Below are 17,903 nucleotides of genomic sequence, written 5' to 3' on the forward strand. Positions count from 1 at the left end.
TTTACAGGAAGTGAAATCTGAGACAAAAAAAGAGAACTTCTGCTTGGACTGTCAGTTTAATGTACAATTTCCCTTTGTGAGGACAGCCTCCTTCAGAAGCCATACATACATACAAAATGAAGGATTAAGCACTTACTACTCTGCTCAGTTCCACGACATGCTTCCAAGGGAAGTTACCAGTCTCCACAACTACAGAGAACTATCCTCAGCTGCCAAGAGCTCTGTTAGCAAACATTAGAAGATTAAAACTCTTGTCAGGAATACTCTAGAAGAGACTTAAAGTAATCTTTTGAATTAACCACTAACATACATGTAATCAGCTAACATTTTAAAGACAAAACTTTAGTAATAGTTTACTAGCTGTTGCATTACGTTGCTGATGATCAAGCTGTATTACTTTCTGCAGAGCTTGCAGTGGTGGACCATCACACTGAAAATAAGTTCTTACGGATATGACAGCTGTCTTTCATGGGCACTTAGCATAAGCACATTTAGAGCTCATGTTGCTTCCTGCAGACATTTGTTTCCACAAAGCATTTCAGTGATGTATATCGATTACATAAGACTGTTTTCCCCACATCTCTTCTTCTAGCAATAGCAGAAGTCTAGCAAAATAACAATCATTGCCTATCACTCTTGGTGTTTGATATAACTTGTTTTGCACTTTGTTTTCAGTTTTCTTTTCTACTTTGTGATTAGCCTTGCAGCTAAAATATCACAGCCGTCATGTATTCTTATCAGATGATCTTGATACAGAATGTTTTCTTATGGGTTCTTCTGTACCATTTATTCTTTTGATGCCTCGATTTCCTCTTCCAAGGTTATTCTGGTCTAAGAATTTCCCAATAAGTTTAAAGGAAGATTTTCATCATTATACTCTTCAAGATGGGCACAGCATCAGGGCCTCTGTACCCTGGTAAAGCTCTTCTAAGCATCTCCTACAAAACAAAGTGTGCCAGTGGGGTCCTGAAGAGATGGTTCCTACTGCTAGTTTCCCCACACACAGCATCTTCAATATACTGGCCTGGTTTGCAGCTGCTAGTCACAGACTTCACTACGCAGCTTTAGCAGAGGGGAAACAAGCATCTCAAGATAATACAGCAACGGTACTCAGCATGCTCCTACATAACTAGCAATGGTGAGGAAACAAATCAGGGCTTCACTTACAGATTGACTGCCCCGTGGGTAACCCATATCCCCAGTTTCCCTGCACCCCACCAGGGGTCACTAACACCACACTACAGACAGTCCTCAGCAAGGTAGGCAACTTTATTCTTCTATCATAATAATTTAAAATATTTACACACTGCACAGCCACTCTTTTACACTAACATATACTTACTGGTATATTCATGAACCACATCTAAAAGTTTTTGAAAAGACTGACACATTTTAGGGTTTCCAAGCATGAAAATAAAATCTGCAGCCTTCTAAAAGACAGCCATTTGGAGCGTGTGTGAAAAAACCACTGTTCCCTGTAAGCTTAAGTTTTCTCCAGAGACCATTCACTAGCTTCAAAATATCCACATTTGGCATCAGCTAAAGCTCTCTTGGCAATGGCAGACTTCAAGAATGAACATGTGCAAATAACATTTTCTCAAGAAATCCCACAGCAGGAACAAGAAAACGGAAAACTCTTCAGGGGAAGTACTACATTTCTGAAATGCTATTTATCTGAAAGGATCACAATTTAATGCATGTATACATATCTGTTGTATATGTACATACACGCAGGATCCAGGGTCAGTAGAATTTAACCAGTATACAAGGTCTGCCCATCTATTTTGTGCATCACCGCAGCAATGCTAGGCTTGTCCACTGATTTTCAGCCACACGACCCTTAAATTCAGAGCAGTGATAAATAAGTTTAGCCACACAAAACAGGGAGAACCCTGTCATTGTCAGGAGGAACCTGGGAAAAATCACATAATCAGACAGAGCATTAATTCCTAGATCTAATTCACTTCAAACAGCACCATCATCTAAGTTTGACAGAACAAGTTGCCAACAAATCAGATTTTTTTTTTTATTTTTTTTTAATTTTTTTTTTTTTTTTACCTTCCGCCTTACCTCAGTTCTATGTTCATCTATTGCCTGTGGTTACACATCCAATAAGGAATTAATTAGTTTCCTCTGAAGGTTACTGCTGTTCCTAACAGTCAACAGTCTCTAAACTGGCCAGAACAATCTCCATAAAAACTACAAGTTCTCATTCTGTGAATGAACTACATCTCACTCCACCGAGGCAAACAACGGTTTCTTAAAAAAGGCAAACACTAATTGATCTTGTTCAAAGAGCAGATCTAACTAGCTTCAGATGAACAGCTTCAGGAGTGAAAGAAGCCTGTCCTGGAGTTGGAGCACCGCAGCACGTATTAAGGCTTCCGTTTCTTGGAGCAGATTAAGGCACCACATAAAACCAGCCTTTAAGCCACCGCATCATTGTTGCCATAGCTCCTCAGTAACCACAGTCAGAGCTAGGGCCCTCACTCCTCTCCCTTCTTTCTAATGTGTTGATGTAATTAACACCTAAGAAAGAGACAGAATTCAGGCATGGGACTTCTCCAGTCCATCTCCCAGAATGAGTTAACCTTTGAGGGCAGAATCAGCTGTGGTAGTAACTTTGAAAAGGAAAGGTTACACTCTTACACAAAAACCATTAGAATCTTTCAGCATTGTCTCTCCAATGGCTCTAAAAAGCTATCAGGAAGTCACATACATAATTACAGGACAAGAGAAGTGCTGTCTCTACAGTAAGTGTAGAAAATATCCCCATTAATTAATACAGTAAAAAAATTTGTTACACTAAGCAGTACCTAAGCAGAGTACTGAGTACTGTAGGTACGTGTGTATATGTATAATATATAGTAACTCAGCTACACACAAATATTTAATATATAAAAAATAAAGTGCTTTCTATCAGGTCCCAATGCAAGGACATTATAAAACATTTCACCGACTGTAAAACAAATAGATACAAAGAATACGACATCCAACATACATAGAACAGTTAACACAATATGTACAATCTTGCGGATGTCCCAAGACAAAACATCCCTTCATATACATGGTATATACATATATACTCATCTTTACTCAATATATTATGACAATATATATTTCAAAACTTTGTTAGAGACAAAAGAAAAAAAAAAACTACAAAAATGCAACAAGGATCAAGCACGCAAGTCCAAGACTGACAAAGGATTTGCTACCTTTGCCCACACCACCATCTCTGCTGCTGGGAAAGATATGCCAGCGCTCTTTTCTGGGATGCAGTGCCTCCACATCCTGCAAGGCACTGTGGGCGGCAGCTGTGAAGTTAGCATCACCAGTGGTAAGTAGGTCAAACACACACGAGTAAAAATAGATGTCCTTCACCAGCATCTTCTCATGGCATTTGGTGGTGGCAGTTTCCAGTGTGTATGCTGACCGGGGACGAGCAGCGCCTACCTGAGGGAGCACCTGTCCTCTCACGGGCAGCGGCAAGTGGCCGCTGTCATCAATACGCTCACTTGAAGGGCAGCCGTTCACACACAGCTGCAGATCTTGACTCTCCTCGTAGGCCATGGCCAACTCTTGAGGCATGCGAATGGCCAGTGTTAAGTAGTGCCCAAGCTGACGTATATACACTGTTGTCCCAATGTATCTGGCATGCATTTCGACGTATTTGCCGCTAACTTTATCCACAATCTGCAGGCTCTTGGTGCTCCCATCACCTCCACCTGTTGTACCATCAACAAAAGCTGCAGGCAAGTCATCACTCACTGCCTGATATACTTTCTGATCTGTACACTGTTGGTACGATTTAAAGATAATAGTTATCTGGAGAAGAGAGAGGGAAGAAAAAAAAAAAAAGTTAGTGATTATGGGGAAAAAAAGGAGTAATTGAAATCCCTTTTTCATTCTGCACTGAGATTATCTGGGACTGACTGCCCATTAGTTCATACCCTGATCCTTTTCCTCATTCATGCCTAAGCAGAAAACAGCTTGTACACATGCTTAAAGCAATATTTTCCCAGGTGGCAATTGTTGAAGTTGTTCTTAACTTGGCCTGGAAGCAGGACTATTAGCATGTGGCAATTGCAACAAGGTCAGGAAAGGAAAAAGTTGTGTATTTAATTAAGCATCACAACTCCCTCCTGCCTGATGGTTTCTTAACACTTTGGAATGCATCCTACAGTCACAGATGAGCGTGCCAAGTAATTCCCGCACTGCTAACCACTACAGCAGAACTGGATTGAACTGTGTGAAAGCACAGAAAGGACCACAAGAACTTGGCTTCCTTCACACACAATATTCTCATTGCCTCTTTCAGAGTAACTGCATGACCCCTAACAGAGTCCTCATTGCTTCCTGGATGCACTGCCAGAATTAGTGGTGCAAGACTGCCATGAAGACAGTGATGTGTTTAAACCAGCCACCAAAACAACAAGTGCAGAGGGGAGATGACTTGGGAGAACCATGAGTCCTGGATCCAGTAGCCTCAGGAGCAGGGGGATGTGACACTTCAGTCTGCTGCTGTCAGGGAACTCTCTGGTGGAGGACCAAAGCAAGACTAAGAGATGCTTCAAGTAATGACTCTGAAGGATGACTTCCAACCTAGAAGCCAGGAGTAGCAAGCAATTACTTTTTTTTTTTTTTTTTTTTTTTTTTTAATTTTTTTGAACCTTAACACATATTTAAATATGCCACAAGAGTAGGTTCTCTGTGCTTAGTTGGAGGGAATAATCAGGTTATTTGGCAGAGTAAACTTGGAGTGCCTAACGGCTTTTTCTGAAAATTCGAAGTATAATGAGGAATCACATATATATATTATAAACAGAGATGCTTCCTTCTTTAGTTTCAGGTCAAACAATGAAATGGTCAAAAGGCATTCTGTACCAGAAATATGCATGTTTATCATTACTTTCATCCTGGATGACAAGATTCAGAGTACTAGAAAGCATACTAGAAGATATTTTCAAACTAAAATTATAACTTTCCTTAAAAACTATTTTATAACCACCTCACGTTTTGACTTCACTTAGCCTGCATACTTCTGTGCAAAAGGTGTTGTTTCCTGCCACAAACAGCTCTGTTACAGATAGCCTGACTAAACTTCTAACCTCCTTAGCCTTACCTCTCCATACCAGTTGTAAAAGACGAAAGTCTACCCCTCCTCCTATTGCAACTACTCTTCCACGGAGTGTGCGGCATCCCCTAACAGTACTGCACTATTTTTTTTTATGTTTGGTATCTGCCCCTCTCCCACCCACACAGGCAGCAATCACTATTTTGAGTCCATATGTTCTCACTGGTGCAGTCTGAAATCTTACAGCAGTTCTTCTGTTTCAATCAGTTATACAGCTAGTTTGACTCAAGCCATCTGCTAAACTAATAAGCGTGCTATGGCTAAGCTAAACTTGAATGCCTACGCCCAAAGCTCAAAAAATGTCTAAGTGCTCCTCTTGCTGTAAAGACTACTTCACAACTTTATGTTTCTTGAAGAAACTCTCTGCCCTTGAGAAGATATAGCTGGGATTTGTCGAGCGATTAATATTTCTGCACATAATCTACATCCTCATGCACTAAATTGAGTTTATAATTTTATATAACTGTTTCAAAGAAATAGACTTCTAACTCAAGACTGCTCAGATGAAAGACCAATCCTACCTCCTGGGGGCCATTTCTGTTGCTCTGCAAGGAAGAAATGATTTATATTTAAGAGAAGTAAAGCTCCATAGCTGCCCAGCAACTGAACAAATCAGGAGTTGAATGAGAGATGAACACTGTGAATAAAAGGTCATGGTTTTACTGAGACACAGAAGTGGCTACTTTATAGAACGATGAAGCAAAGGACCAGGCAAAATCTATCAGGATGCATCAGACTCACATCTCTGTAACTCCTTCCTCTTGAAGAATGAAACACAAACACCTTCAGAGATCGAGAGGGACAACTGGTAAGATCAGCAATAACAGCTGCATGTTGAATGAGGAATGACTGCCTAAGTGAATGAAGACCTTCACGCTTCCAGCATCCTTCCAGAGATCATTAAAACTTATCAAGGACATAACCATGTCTAAACACTGTGGCTCAACACATTAAGTTTAGATATTACATTTTCTGTCCTGTCACATCCACCTAATCAATAAGTCAGAGATCTGTAAAACCCTTCCCTTATCACTCACCGCTACATTAATCTGGCAGCCTTCTACTAAGGGAACATCAAAAACTTGTTGCAAAGGGAGATGAAGCAAGTTTCACTGCAAGGCCTTCTCTGTTCAAATTTTCAAGGTAACTTTTTTTTTTTTTGAGATAGCTTTCTGCTATCTCAAACAAGTGTAGGATGTGTTTATACGCACACTTGTGCACAGGGTACTTTCTGAGCTTTGTCTAGGTTGTCAGAATGCCACCACAGAGTCACATCACTGATCATGGACTAGAAACTACCTGCCCTTTCTAAAAGAGAAAAACCCACACGTAAGCATCTTCAAATAAAGAAAAATATTTTTCTAATGTATCGGCATCTGAGCCTTGTTCTCTAGACAAGTAAAGGACTCTTAATCTACAGTGGTGAGGAAGTCCATGAGAGACCCATATAAGGCTATTTCAGAAACTTAACTGAGGCACGCTACACAAATCTCAGCTAAAATGAAGTTTCTAAAAACAAAAAGTTCCCCATGCAGTTAAGACATGCTTGAAATATTTCATTTTGGACATCATCTTCTCACCGCTACTGACAGCAACATCATCCCCACCAATGTACTGATCGCACGCATCTCTCAAACCACAACACACATGCAAACTCTTCCAAGTATGGTGTTACTGAAAGCATAATTTCTGAGGCCGCCCACTGTTCTAGAGGCCATCGTACATCTCTAGAAAGTGCCTGGTTTGTATGCCCTAAATAAAAACATTTTTAACTCTGACATCTTGTACTATCATATGCCACTGCCCCGCTGCAAAGACAATGCCACGGGTTTGTATTTTATAAATGTAACTATTTGTTGCTATTTTATTACTGAGGTAGGTTCTGCATGAATTAGCAAGGGGGATACAGGCCCTTGCCTGTGTGTATAATCCAGTCCAAAAAATGTCTGGAGATAAAGGTGTACATGGAAAATAAGCGGAAGGCATTTCAGAAGGAAGTTTCACACTGTTAGAGCAGTGATCCTGCTATATTCCTGTATTCCTGGGAGGACTGAGAGGGAATCAGTGCAATGTGTGAAAGGCGGCTTTAGGATTTCATAGGTAGACAACTGCATAAGCATCCATGTTATTTCTGAAGGGGTTTTGCAATGGCATCCAAAAGATTCTGAAATTCATACATACAAGTATGAACACTCGAAACCCAGTGCACTAAAGGTTATTCCTTTCAGCCTCCAACTGAGATTTTCACAACTTCTCTTTCCAGAGGCCTGCAACAGATGTGAAGTACATGCGCTGATTCTCAGAAATCACGAATCACTCAGAGGAAACCACTTGAATAATGGCTCCTGCCTAAAGGTGGAAGTTGGGAGATTTAACACAGGAAAACCACAAGGATTCACTGTAAAATCTGGATGCAATATTTTCATTTCACTGGCTAGTTCCTATTTGCATACATTGCATATCCTTCTGGATGAAAAAAAAACCCACAACACAAAAGGTGCATTACAAATACTGACGACAGCTCAGTTCAGCAAACAGCACTATGCAGCAGGAACTCTCCATGTTTCTCTCACACATTCATGCTCTCAGGAAAGTGAAGATGGCAAATAACCAACCTCAACACGTTGCCTGTGCCCAGGAAAGCTGCACTGTTCTTCTCAGACTGTCCCAAACAGTGCTACATCAAAGTAACCCAGGGTAACTGCACACACTCATGCCAGTTTTCAGTGAGCTTTCCTGATGGACAGGATCACCACGACACAGAACCAAGGCTTGAGACAAATGCAAGCTGTGTCAAAAATGAAGCTTTACATATTATATATATATATATATATTTTTAAGTGCTTATCTGCATCTTCCGTACATCACACAGGGATTCCTTTAAGACAAAAAATACAGCACCCAGCAGACAGAATGTTCAGCTGCAGCCTTTGCCTTAGAAGCTACCATCTAAGCTGAATTTGCAGCCTGCCCTCCAGTCAGGATAGCACCTCTGTGCCTCTCTATCAGTCATCACTATTTACAACAAAAAAATCTTACTTGCTTGTACAAGCTATGAACTGATCATCAGTTGGTTACAATGAAAAGTTAACCAGGAACAGAAACAACAGTTTGTCCAGATCATTCTTCTATTTCTTCTATCTTCTTCTATGACGAAGAGCAATCAGGGAAAAAGAAGGTATAGGTAAATAAAGAACACCGACTGATGTAGGTTTTGAAGCTACTGTACATTTAAGTAGAATGCAGAAGAACCTCCAATGTTCATGCCTGAGAAGAGATCTCAGGCTGTCTGAACACAGCATGAGCTCAGCTCAAAAGCGAGGATCCACTCAAGCTGTCTGGAGAGGCAGCTGCAGCCATGCGAGGTAGAGGACATGAGGAAACAACTTCTGAAGGTCTCTGACTTTCAGAAACATCCCAAATTACTGCAACTGCTTCAGCACCTCTGTTTCCAGCTGTCCAACGCTACCTGCTGAATGATTTGGTCAGCTCATGCCAAACCACACACCCAAAAACATCATTACCTTACAGGGACTGGAAAACCCCAAGCCCTACATCCCCCCTCCACCCCTCTGCCTGCAGTCCTCTCCACTCTCCAACCACAGAAACAAAACACTGATTTGTAAGGTAAGTGGTGCCATCAGCTCCACCTCAGCGACAAAGCAGCTTTTTATGATGTTCTCCCACAAAACTATGTACTTCTGAGAAATAAAGCCAAATTCACCTTTATCTTAGCCGGAACATCTATAAATATTACAGAAACCTAGTCACATGTGGTCAGTTAACTGATGCTCCCACTTACAAGAACAACTGAATGGTAATTGGAAGACAAGCACTTTAATATTACATAAAGAAGGCTAAGTACACGGTGTTCAGTATGCAATTATCCTCTGGAAAAAAAAACAAACCACGCCGCAGAAGGAATGCTTAATATTTCACTACCTAACTAATTCAGTCTGTACAAAAGTTGAAAGCTATAAAAAGCTGTTTTCCATGGCCAATTGTTTTTCCTCTCTTCTGCCACTCACTCTCTCATCCTCAAGCCATCCACTACAAAACTGCTAGATAGATAAGAAAAGCTTCTTATCCATTTCCATTTACCTCAAGCAGGAAGGGAAACCCAGGCATCTCTGCCTTATTTGCTGTTCAGGAGCAACTGCACTAGTGGACACAGAACAGTGTCATACTGAATTGAAGGCTACACAACCCTCTAAATAAGGCCTACCATTAAAAAAAAAAAAAAGAAAAGAAAAAAAAAGAAAAAAAAAAAGGAAGGAATTGCAAGTTTCAGACAGACTACAGAATAAACAATAGCTTTGTTCACTCTGAAGAAACAGATGTCTTTGCTATGGCCATCACAAATATGCAAAACACCTACAGCCAAATTGCTAAGAGCATTTTGTGAATATATACACAACCCCCACAGGAGAACATACTTCTCCAGCCAAGGAATTAAAGGAGGAGTTTTACTGCTTTCTATACTTTTCTGCCAGATGCTCAGCATAAGGAGGTGGGGGGGGGAAAGTTGGCACATTTTTTTTTTTCCTGCATACTCTTCTTTTTGAAACCTCCTCCTGGCATTGCTTTTTTGTTATTGTTGTCGTTTTTAGTGGACTAACAGAAGAGTCCCCAGACTGCTGGTGTTAATCAAGTCTCAAAGTTTTCAAAAGGAAAGGACATCTTTGCAAATAATGTTTTTCTCACTCTGCTGATTCCTCTAAAACTTGGTGTACTGGTCAGCTATAACAAATCTGAAGTCAGTAATCATGTACAAGGCCACTTGATGGTATGCCATTTCCACGTGTATACTGTATATGGGATGAAGACACAACATTCTGATCCTATGGCTCCTTAAACCACTTCCCTTAAAAATGGTATTCAGGAGAAACTGAAGCATTTTATTCTTTTTGTTTCTGCTTTCAACTGGTCTGCTTTAGGGTGGATTAAGTAAGCTAATTAGCAATTTACATAGTATTTGTTGTGGCTTCTGCACAACTTAAGATCAGCATAAACCTTTGTTATTATTTCCCAAGAAGGATTTATCCCAAATAAAACTGCACTGAAGAAACCAGCAAGACTAGTGATGCACTGTGCTCTGGAAACCATTCTTAAGGAGAAGGTAAACAACTTATCTGCATACTTGAAGCTAGAAATAATCTGTAAGTAAAAAATCACTGAAATTTTCTGGGTAGTTCTTTCAAGGGCATCTTAAGCAGCCCTAATAAGCTGCTTAATGGCCAAAATAAGGGAAATACCACCAGTAGCCTCAACCAAAATGGAACACTGGCAGATAAAATGTTACAGGCATCAATCCAGCAACAGCAGTGCAGTTTTAACAAGCCTTTCCTTCATCATTTGTAGCAGTCTGCTCCATGAAGTGATAAGGGACTCAAGACAATGCATTAGAGGTATTAAAACTTAAAACGTCAAGTTAGTTGTGCATGCAGTTCAAACAACCTTCATTTTCTACAGACAGGTACGTTGATAAAAATATGATTGTCTGTCAAAGAAAGAAAATACTCAAGAGCTGTAAGCATATAACAGATATTACTGTTAGAAACATTTCTAATATCCTAAGATGTACATCTTGTTTAATTGCTTCCACATGCTGAGCTGTCATTGTGCAACTGCAGGCATATTAAACCCAGGATTATAAAAGAAGCACGCCCACCTCTTCCAGAGTGTCAGATTAAGGAAGAATACAAAAACGTTGAGAACAAAAATAAGGACAGAAGGTACACCCTATGCAACATATTGTTTCCCCCAGTACGCATGGACAAATATCTCCTGAAGTCCTCCTACTCTTGGTTATCTGTTTGACAACACATGTACCAGCATAACACATTACCACGGTCAATTGCATTTAGAATGCGGACAGTTAAAGGTTAAGATAAGACTACCTATCTGCTGCCATCCCACCCTGGCCACTCACACAATTTGCGTACAGAGAGATGCAAGTTCTGCTTCTCGCACTACCAGTAACACAGAAACAGCATTCTGTAGAACCTTATCAAAACCAAGGACAGAAGCCTACTGCAGATATGAAAAGGGACTTATTTCTTAAATGTCCTTCAAAAAAGACTCTGGAGCAGATTTCAAGGGACCTATGTCCCTTTTACTCTTTTACATAGATGAGATAGCCTAATGCCTTGCTTTTATACTCCTTAAGAACTCATTTACAGTACAGACTGTTCTTAGAAAATGAAAAGATAAAAGATGCATTTGAATTTTAATAATGCATCAGTCCAAATTTTCACCTCCTGCATATGCAAAAATTTGCTTTGCTGACATAAACGTTGATGTCAGCATTTCAGAATCCAGAAAAAATACAACAGCATTAATTAATATTTCTTCACAGACATCTCTGTGGACAATGTGCTTCCTCCAACCTTAGTAAGACAGAGAAAACTCTTCAGTGCTGTCTTGATATTGCGTACAAGTCAGATCAAGACATGTCAGGCCCTAAGAGCCACGCTGACACAGCTGAAACAAAGGTCTTTACATTCCAGAAAGGGAAGAAGGGAGGTGGTAGCTTCAAGCGTATGTTCAGGTCTTTTCATTTACTGATGAATAAGTACCTGCAAAAGTTCAGAGCATTTTCACACCCCTGGCTCTTGCAGGAAATCTAATAGTGTCTCAGTGAGACTCATACTATCTCTTCACTTTCTTTCTATAGGCACATCTGCTATTCACCTTTAGCAGAAAAAATTATGTACTTTCTTATGGTAAAGAAATGGCAAATGCTATCAATATATGCATTCCTCCCCTAGCCACCCAAAGCAGTCTGGTGCAGAGCCATCTTAAGTCTTGCCTGTCTGAAAAAAGACATACGCTCTTGGCAAGATTTTCAGGCTGCTGCTTCTTTCTAGAGCTAGAGAAATAAGATCTTCTGACAACCACCTGGCAACGTAACTTGTTTTTGCTATTGCCTCTCAATTCTCCGCAGTTACCATTCTTGTCTCTGCTATCAATCCTCAAGATCTTAGTAAATCGTATCCTGCATCGCTGTGCCAGTGGTTTTTGTTCTCTACATTTATGGCTATACAACTAAGAGAATTCAAGCAAAGCAAGACTCAGCCTTTTCTTGCTCCTTGCCTACAATTTCTGTTTACTGCAGGGGTACAGATGCTGCAATTTGATAACCATTTTGAAGCACTAATTTATTATGCTTAAATTTTTATACTGCAATACCTATGGTTACTTTTTTATTTGGAGAGGGTGAGGAGCTGCAAGGAGACTGAGTAAGAAAATGAGTTCTTTTCATTTTTGTTTGTTGCTAAGAAGCTGTCCCAGCTGAAACAAACTCCTTCACTGCTAAGGGATGAGTAACCCTGCTATTGTGGCCTTCTATTTTTGTACATATACAGCCTTTATGAATAATCCATACCTTATTTGTAGCAGTAGCACTGGATCCTGGGACCACAGGCACATTTGTCACTTGCACTGTTAAGTAGTTATTGTCTATGAGAGGCCAAGCACCTTCCACTTTGCATGTCTGGAAGTGATCCTTGAAAGTCCTCAGATGAGGATCACCAAACAAGCCACAAAATAGGTAAGTAGGGATAGTTTTCTCCCCTCCTTGATATTCATTGGCCTCTGTGTGGCCACTGTAATTGCAGGGATCATGGGTTACTTCGGGGTTGGTGGAGGATGTGGGGCCATCCTTGGAACAGTTCCTCTGGCTCATGAGGTCGCTGATCCCCAGCACTGCAGAATGGTAGACTAGGTTTCCACGGCATACTTTGGAGTTGCGATAGGTGCAGGCAGAGTATGCTCGCAGGGCCTTGCAGAACTCCAAGTCAAAGCCATTAAGACCCGAGTTTAGATGTGAAGTTAAGGAAACAAAATCAGTGGTGCACTTTTGGATTCGACAAGGTGCTTGCAGCTGGCAGTCACCTAGGCACAAAACAGAAGGCAGAGCAGAATTAAAATCTTGCACCCTGTTCCACCCCCACAGGTACTGCATAAAGCAACCTGCAGGCAACCCACAGCACTCACTCACTGATAAAACACTGCAATAGAGAAAAAGGGGTTAAGTGAAGCTGAAAGATAGCAACACAGCACATATAAAAGCTGAGATGACCCAAGCATGATTTCATTTTCAGCTAGACAACAGCAAATAATGGATTAAAAACATTAACTCAGCCAAGGATGAGCCCAGCATTTCTTTACAGATGATATGAAAGCTATGATGCAATTCTGTGCTTGAGTTAACCACTTGTCAATATGCAGGTCTCCATTTAGTCCTTCAGTCCTTAACATAAGTTACTGAACTTCCGACTAGAATCCTGCCCCTGAGAAGGATGTGGCAATGATGGCAAGACACGCAGGTTTAGGCAGAAACAGACAGCAAAGATCAGAAAGCTCACAGCTATCTGAAGCTCAAGCTGCTGACTACAGAGCCCGTGTACGGCGAGAGTAGCACCGTTTACGGTAGATTTCAATAAAGAGGGGGAAAAAAAGCCTCTCCACACTGAAATCTTAAGTCCCTATCAAGAGTACATAGCAGGAACACAGTTCAGCTTATGTGAACAAAACAACTGCACCTTATCTGATCACCTCGCTTCCACAAAGAACACAATTACCACACTGGAAAGCAAACCTGAGGTTTCACAGCCCGCATCCACAGCTCTTATTGTCACCACTCCAAACCCTTCCCAATCCTTACAGCAGTTAGCATCAGCCTTCTGTATGTAATTTCTACACAGTTCATGAAAGACAGAAAAGAGACAAAGGAGGCTGCACACGGCAACAGGGGAAACAATACGCGTATTCCAGAAAGGATGAAACCAGGACACCAGTCAGCAGGAAGGCAGGTTCCACTCCACCCAGAGAGACACAGCAGTAAGCAGGGTTTCATACAGAATACGTGTTGGACTTCGTGCCATTAATATCCAAGCTCTCAGAGCTAACCGCTAAAATCATGCTGTGTGTTTTTGTTCTTCTATGACCTGTGAAATCCAGCTGAGCACACATCCTTTTGAAATCACAAACAGTCATAACACAGACTTAAAACAACATAAAAGTACCCTGGTATGCAGAGGTGCGCAGAGTGAGAAAACACAGCATGCTTGATACCGCTGTCCCTCCCTCAAATCTCCACCTCAGCACCATTTCTCGGTGCCTGTCCTCACGGTAAAGAGGCCCGGGTTCGTCCGCCTTAAGCAGCCAGCTAGAGCGTTTAGGAACCCTTGAGACACGAGGGGTGAGAACACGGCAGCCGAACAACGCAAGGCCCTGCATCTCTAAACGCAGCCCCTTCCTGCAACTGCACGAATACGAGCGGACAGCAGCCGCCGCGCAGCGCGACGCTCCGCCAGCACCTCGGGGCGGCACAGCGCCGCCAGCCCCGCGCCCCGCACACCTGCGCGGGCAGCCGCGCCGAGCACCGCCCCGGACCCGGGGGCGCGGAGCTGCTTCGGAGAGCTGCGCCGCGGAGGCCCCGGGGCCGCCCCAGCTCTCTCACGGCTCCGCACCGCGGCGCGCGCCCGCCGCTCCCCGCCCGCGGGCCTCGCGCGCCGCCGCGGTACCTGCGCGCAGGAGCAGCCCCAGGGCGGCCAGCAGGCCGAGGGCGGCGAGCGACGGCTCAGCCCCGGCGGCGCGGGAAGGCGCGGCTCTCCCCATGCCCGTCCATGCAGGTCCGCGGGACGGGGCGGCGGCATGGGGGGGCGGGCAGGCGGCGACCCCCTCCTTCTCCTCCTCCTCGCCGCTTCCTCTCTCAGCGGCGCAGCGGGGGGCGAAAGCCGCCGGACCGCAGCGGGACGGGCGCGGGGCGGCGCAGCATGGCAGCCAGGCGAGCTCAGCACAAAGACGCGGAGCGGCCGGCGGCGGCGGCCCGCACCCCGAGCTGCCGCAGGCCCCGCGCCGCGCCGCGCTACCGAGCTCCCCTGTGCCCGCCCCCCCGCGCCCAACCCCCCTCCTCCCGTTGGCTGCCCGCCCCGTCCCGCAAGCAGCGCGACGTGCTGCGGCCACGCCCCGCCGCCGCCTCGGGCTCCTCGCGCCCCGTCCCACGTGACGCGCCCACGCTCGGCCGACGGAGGCGGCGTCCGCATTGCCACGCGCCGCCGTCAAGGGGCGCCTGCGGGCTGCGTGCGGTGCGGAGCGGAGCGGAGCGGAGCGGAGCGGGGCCGGGAGCCCACTTAGAGCCGGCGCCCGTCTGCGCTGTCTCCTTGGTGGGGTGCCTCCGTGCGAGCCCGTGGGCTTGTGTTTACATTGGGTGCGCAGAGCTGCTGTCTCCGCAGCACCGACAGATCAATACGCAACGTCTGTCTGGAAATGGAAACTAGTGTGGAGGCGGCGTATGGCTGTTGGGCGCAGGGCAGACGGGGGAAAGTTTCCAAACTTGGCCTTGTGGTCAGGAAACCTTGGCTGGGAGGCTGGAAAGGCCACATGTATAACCCGCACCCTTGTGGAGCCCACAATGCCTGAACCTTGCATCTCCTCGTTGGCCCTGGGAGCAGGCTCCTGCGGATGGATGTTTCACGCAGCTCAGCTCATAGCCCAGAGAAACCTGGGATTTGTGTTTACCCAAGCACTTTGGAGCTTGAAAATCTGCTGTAGTTGGGAGTATTGCAGCTTTGATCAGAAATCCCGAAGGCAAGATTCACGTGTGTTTCTTCCTTCTGTAAGCATAAAAGAGATTGGATGCATAAAGTGATAAGTGAGAGTTAAAAGTGATCCCAGAAAGCTGGCCCTAGTGATTGTTTTCTAATGCAATTTAAGCCCTTTGCTGTTCTTCTCCTTTGTTAAGTGCCAACACAATAAACATAACTTAGCAAAACAAGGCTTTTTTTCTTTCTGAAAACATTAGTCAACATGTCCCAGAAGTCAGCTAGTCCAGCGCTGAAGAAATGCAATAGTTAAATAAATGCTGTGAATGAGGTCAAACAAATCTTTCCTCTGTTATCAGGGCAAGGGGCCTGGTAGAGAAAATGTGTCCTTGCCTCCGACAGCTGTCAGACTCCCAAGATGTTTGACACCTTTGAGTCCAACAGAGATGGTGAAGGGTCTGAAGGGCAAGATGTGTGAGGAGCAGCTGCAGACCCTCGGTGTGCACAGCACAGAGCAGAGGAGCTGAGAGCAGCCCTCATGGCAGCTGCAGCTCCTCACAGGGAGCGGAAGGCAGCGCTGAGCTCTGCTCTGTGTGACAGCTATAGGGCCCGAGGGAACGGCATGGAGCTGGAGCTGCTCAGGGGAGGGCAGCTGGGGGTCAGGGAAAGGGGCTGCAGCACAGGGCGGTGGGCATGGAACGGACTGCACAGGGCAGTGGGCTCAGCCCCGAGCTGCTGGAGTTCAGGGAGCATCTGGACACCACTCAGACAAAGTATTGTATCTCGGGAGGTGCTGTGTGGAGCCAGGAGTTGGTCTCAGGAATCCTTATGGGTTCCTTTCAACTCTGGGTAATCTATGATTCTGTGATTTCCAGGACAGTTTTTTTCAAGCGCTGTAATCAAAACAAGTATGGAGAAAAAACAAATAGCAAGGAGCAGACAGCTGTTGTGTTTCATTGCCTCCCAGAGATTGTATTGCTTACCTAGCAGTCTCACATGTCTGTACTTTCACAGCAATGCTCATTATAAGCAGGCTGTATACATCTGACCATCGCTGCTGACAGTGGAAGTGATGCTTCGCATCTGTATCACAGATATTTAAAGTGCTTTTCAAGGAAGGAAGAGACATTTGAAACATTGCCACAAGATATGACCCCTGCCCATTTTGTTTGCACAGAAGTTCTGTCGTGCCAACATGTGGAAGATGATAGCTGTGCCCAGTTTTGAGATACAGAACTGGAGGAGGAAGGTGAAAGAGAGAGAGAGGTCAAATACTAGAAGGAGAACAAATGAACAATCGGAGATTCTGTTAAGACTGTTTGAAGCTCAAACTTCTCTGATTAAACTTTATATTTTGACGTAAAAAGGCCATATGGCATCTTAAAAAATTCAAGTGAAATGAATGAACTAACTAATTTGAGTGAAATGAACTAACTAAATTCTTTTCTGACATTTCTGTGCTGTGACAAACATTGCACATACAAAAGTCTGAAGATTCTGTGCAGGAAAGCAAGAACAAAACCCCTGCCCTTTTTTTTTCCCCTCCTTTTTTTTTGTACTTAGAAAATTATTATAATACATAAACTCTTTTTATGTATGCAAGGAATGTCTAAGAGAAAGGATCTTTGCCAGTAACACATGCTTCTGTTTCACACAGCCTCATTCCTTTCAACATGCTGTCCCTAAATAAGCATGACCTGTAGGGACAGCAAGAATGAAACCTTGGCATCCTGTGACACACATGGTGTCTGCAAAGGGGATAGAAAAGGGAAGCAGGGCACACCTCTATATACTACTAGTAGATTTTAGTACAGTTCCATCTGAATACATTCCTAAGTGCAACTTGTTAAGAAAGGAAGAAATGACAGGAAATGCAAAAGAAAGGCTGACATAGTGTAGGCAGAGCTGGAAGGTATTCATCCTTCAATGCCATTTCACTAGCACTGCTGTTGTCCTTAATAACGTCACTGTTGAATCCACGTTATTCTTTGTGGAAATCCCATTGCTCCATGGCCGTAGTGGTACCTGCTGAGGAGGCAGTGATTTTCAAATTAAGGACACTGTTATTATGCAGAGCTAGGCAAAGCGCATTTTACCTTGAACAGCTTAATTTCCTCCTTCGTTACACTGACATACTTGTGTTAGATTTACTCCCAGTCCTCTCTGGTAATAAATAATAGGAGAAATATTAAAGGAAGGCTTAAAAATGAGGAGTTTCT

The 17,903-nt window shown here is 43.7% G+C and overlaps 1 protein-coding gene across 1 annotated transcript; it reads right to left on the reverse strand.

The window, feature by feature from the left end:
- Positions 1-3,156: 3,156 nt before the first annotated feature.
- Positions 3,157-14,805, reverse strand: RGMB (repulsive guidance molecule BMP co-receptor b; the record flags this gene model as incomplete). Its single annotated transcript, XM_079548208.1, is given in 4 exon segments — positions 3,157-3,825; positions 12,522-13,030; positions 14,665-14,788; positions 14,791-14,805. Coding segments are annotated over 4 exon segments (1,308 nt in total). The 5' UTR covers positions 14,797-14,805.
- Between the last annotated feature and the right edge of the window lie 3,098 nt (positions 14,806-17,903).

Source organism: Tetrao urogallus, assembly GCF_951394365.1.
Source record: "Tetrao urogallus genome assembly, chromosome: Z".
Lineage (NCBI taxonomy): Eukaryota > Metazoa > Chordata > Aves > Galliformes > Phasianidae > Tetrao > Tetrao urogallus.